This window comes from Arachis stenosperma, chromosome 9 (assembly GCF_014773155.1).
Source record: "Arachis stenosperma cultivar V10309 chromosome 9, arast.V10309.gnm1.PFL2, whole genome shotgun sequence".
In the NCBI taxonomy this organism is placed as follows: Eukaryota; Viridiplantae; Streptophyta; class Magnoliopsida; order Fabales; family Fabaceae; genus Arachis; species Arachis stenosperma.
In genome coordinates, this window is record NC_080385.1 from 9,681,307 (window position 1) to 9,684,577 (window position 3,271).

A 3,271-nucleotide genomic window follows, 5' to 3' on the forward strand; every position below is an offset into this window, starting at 1 on the left:
CAAATTAACTAAGGAAATTACCTCCACACAGAGTCACATCACACATAATCCGATCCAAGTGGTACATTTAGACATAAAATAAAAACTAACATCAATACATACATACATTTTTGGCTTTGATCTTGGTGCTACATATCACCATGTAAATCTTTAATTCATTGCAAATTGCAATTAACTTCAAAACAATTTATATCCTTTTCTTTTCTTTTACTGATCCTCTTGGAATTTTGCTGAGATATCTCTTCTCAAACTGTTTGTACTTTTTCCTAAGGTCCACTAAGACATTGCCAACTAGGTTGTTGATTTCTTCCTCATAACGTTCATACATAATTGGCAGTGTTAGCATGCAGAGAAAACCTTGTCAAGAATCAACCATAACCCAAAAAAAAAAACACGAAATCTTCAGCCCAAATAAATAATAAATAAATATAGACAAAATGAGAAAGGTCTTAGATGCGCAAAGTTTAACATGGTGCACCATACACTAGGATAAGTTGATAGTGTATGGTGCACCATAGCATTTTTCTCCGGTATAACGAAACAATGCGAAGTAATGCTTGCTTACCAATGTATAACAGATTTACGAAGCTGAGGTAGGTTCCAATCACTGACAACATGTAGAGACTAACAATGATCTGAAATTGATAAATTTTGATAATAGAGATTGTTGGTTTGTTACCTGTTATTGGTTGAGAATTGAGAAAATTTATATTTATAAAAGGATAAATTTAAACAATATATATATACCAGGAGAAATCTTGGTAGGTCAATTCCACTTGAAATATAATGAAGCATTGGTAATAACTGTTTGAATCCTCTGTGGAAGATTGTAGCAAGATCCTCAAACAAGTAATCCTGTAAAATAATATCTGGGATATTGGGTGCATTCCTGAAGACCAAGTACAGATATGTTTAAGTTTAAGCATACAAAGGAAACTTCATAAAAAGGATATATTAACCATATTATGTTATTTAATATTTGATGAAGTAATATGAAAAAGTTTTACATATATATTCAATCCTATATTTAATATTATTAAAAGTCTTAAACTCATCTTTTATTTATTTATTTTTTATCTTGGTGTGAAGCAATTACACTTTGTATGAAATATAACAAAAATTGAGTCTTATTTTAATGATGTACTTATAGAAACAGATAATGTATAATATGACAAATTCAGAATGGGCCATTGGTAGCAAAAGTAATTCACAAATGAGAGAAAATATCTTGAAAGAGTCCATCATAGACACAAATTTGATGTAAAATTAAAGGGAAATTAAAATAATAAGTACCATTTGAAGATTTGTGCCATAGTTGACCATATGAACAGAACAAGCATAATTGTGATGGAAATGTGACAAAGCAGAGGCACCAAATTGTACTCAACAACCTCAAATAGAAACCATATCACTGTCATTCCAATCAAAATTGCAGCTGATATTTTCTTGTTCCTCCATAACAAAACATCTGCCACTGCAATTAAGTCAAATTTCCAATTTATTGTCAATGCCAACTCATTGATAATCAAAAGTCAAAGCTTCAATAAACAGCTACACATGGCTTCCAAAATATCAAGAAAGAAAAACAAACAAAAAGAATAATGCTAGGATTTAATTTTTAGGCATTGTCGATGTAAAAATTTTGCTGCAGACATTCAATCGTATATTGCGACATGTTCTGTGATCTCAAAAGATTAACAATGAAGATGTAACAATGGATTTTATTTCACCAAGTCAAACATGAATCAAGTTCTTCACCTTCTCTTCCTCCAAGAACTTGATGTATATCATGTTCAAAGAGCTTTCGCTTTGTTGTTGTAATTTCATTATCAGAATCAGATGGATTGTGAGCCATAATAACTCTTTGATTAGTATTATTGTTCTTGTGCTGCTATTTATTATTGATTCATGCATGAACAAAAGATTCTATCCTCAATACTAAAGTAAAGAATGACTTGGGATTCAACTTAAGGTGTTATGCCCTGAATCTTGATGAGCGTGCTGCTATGTTATATTGGAATAATTAAAGTTTTATTAATCATAAAATTATTGTTAATGACAAATCCATGCGCTCCAAAAGAGAATGATTTATGGCAACATATCAGTAATAATTATAACTATATATTTTTTTTGTTGCCCACCACATCCCCCAACCTACCAGGCAAAGATTAATTTATTGCGGATCTGAATTCTATTTAAGAGTCTGCCACTGGTCATGAGTTGCTGGATGCACAAAGTGTAATTCGAACCCCTTGACACTATATATGATATCATGCATGGAAGAGGTCTGTTACACATCATACGCATTTTAGTTGGGAGCTGAGACTAAACTTGTGGGTTTATTTGATGAATTCTCTTTTAACTACTTTACAGTCATTTAAGAGGTGCAGATTCATCACGTGAAAAATTTCATTCAAAACGGTGGATGTTAATATAAGATAGTTTACAAGGTAATTGTTTGGGTAAAAAACCATAATAAGCCAACTGGCTCAGAAAATTACGTAAATACGCCAAAGCAAAAATCGATACAGCAATAAGCCAGATCGTATTTTTATATAATTCGAACCAGGTTGGTTCGAACTCTATTTGTTAGTAAATCGAACTAGGTTGGTTCGAATTATGGTTTTTTTTTTGTTAGTAATTCGAACCAGCCTGGTTCGAATTAGTAATGAAGGTAATTCGAACCAAGGTGGTTCGAATTATAGAGAGAGAATGTCTGCATGTAATTCGAACCAGGCTGGTTCGAATTACACCAATCATAGTTCGAACCAGGCCGGTTCGAACTATGTGTGAGACTGACTGTATATATATGGTTCCAAACGTGAGTTACTCTCATTAGAGGGAGTAGGATGGCTAGTGAGGAGAGTTTTGTTGTTTTGGTGCACCACAGAGGATCTGTTAATAGAAAAACTCGTTCCGGAGTAAAGTTCACGGATAAGAATCCTCTATGTATTGTCATAACATCTACGACGAGTTACGATGACCTTGTTAGCGCTGTACTAATGAAGCTTGGTCTGGAGGGTGCGAAGCGGATAAAGAAGTTTTTCTATCGCATTCCAGTCACGGTGCTACAGAATACGGTGAAGTATGATTGCTTCACGATTAATAATGATGCGGACTTGCAAGTAATGTTTCTCTGTCGGCGGCAGTTTCCGGAGGTGAGGACACCAGAGTTGTTGGCCCGGCTGGTTGATGTTGTATCCAGCTCCGGCGGTTCGAACAGGAATACGAACACTATAGTGAATGCAGCAGGTTCTAGTTCCCGGCCTGC

The 3,271-nt window shown here is 34.1% G+C and overlaps 1 protein-coding gene across 1 annotated transcript; it reads right to left on the minus strand.

The window, feature by feature from the left end:
- On the minus strand, positions 1-1,855 carry LOC130949020 (reticulon-like protein B9). Its single transcript, XM_057877859.1, has 5 exons — positions 1,759-1,855; positions 1,294-1,474; positions 748-889; positions 566-635; positions 1-357 (listed from the first exon to the last, which is right to left on the minus strand). The coding sequence occupies exons 1-5, from the start codon at positions 1,853-1,855 to the stop codon at positions 188-190; spliced, it is 660 nt and encodes a 219-aa protein (XP_057733842.1). The 3' UTR covers positions 1-187.
- Between the last annotated feature and the right edge of the window lie 1,416 nt (positions 1,856-3,271).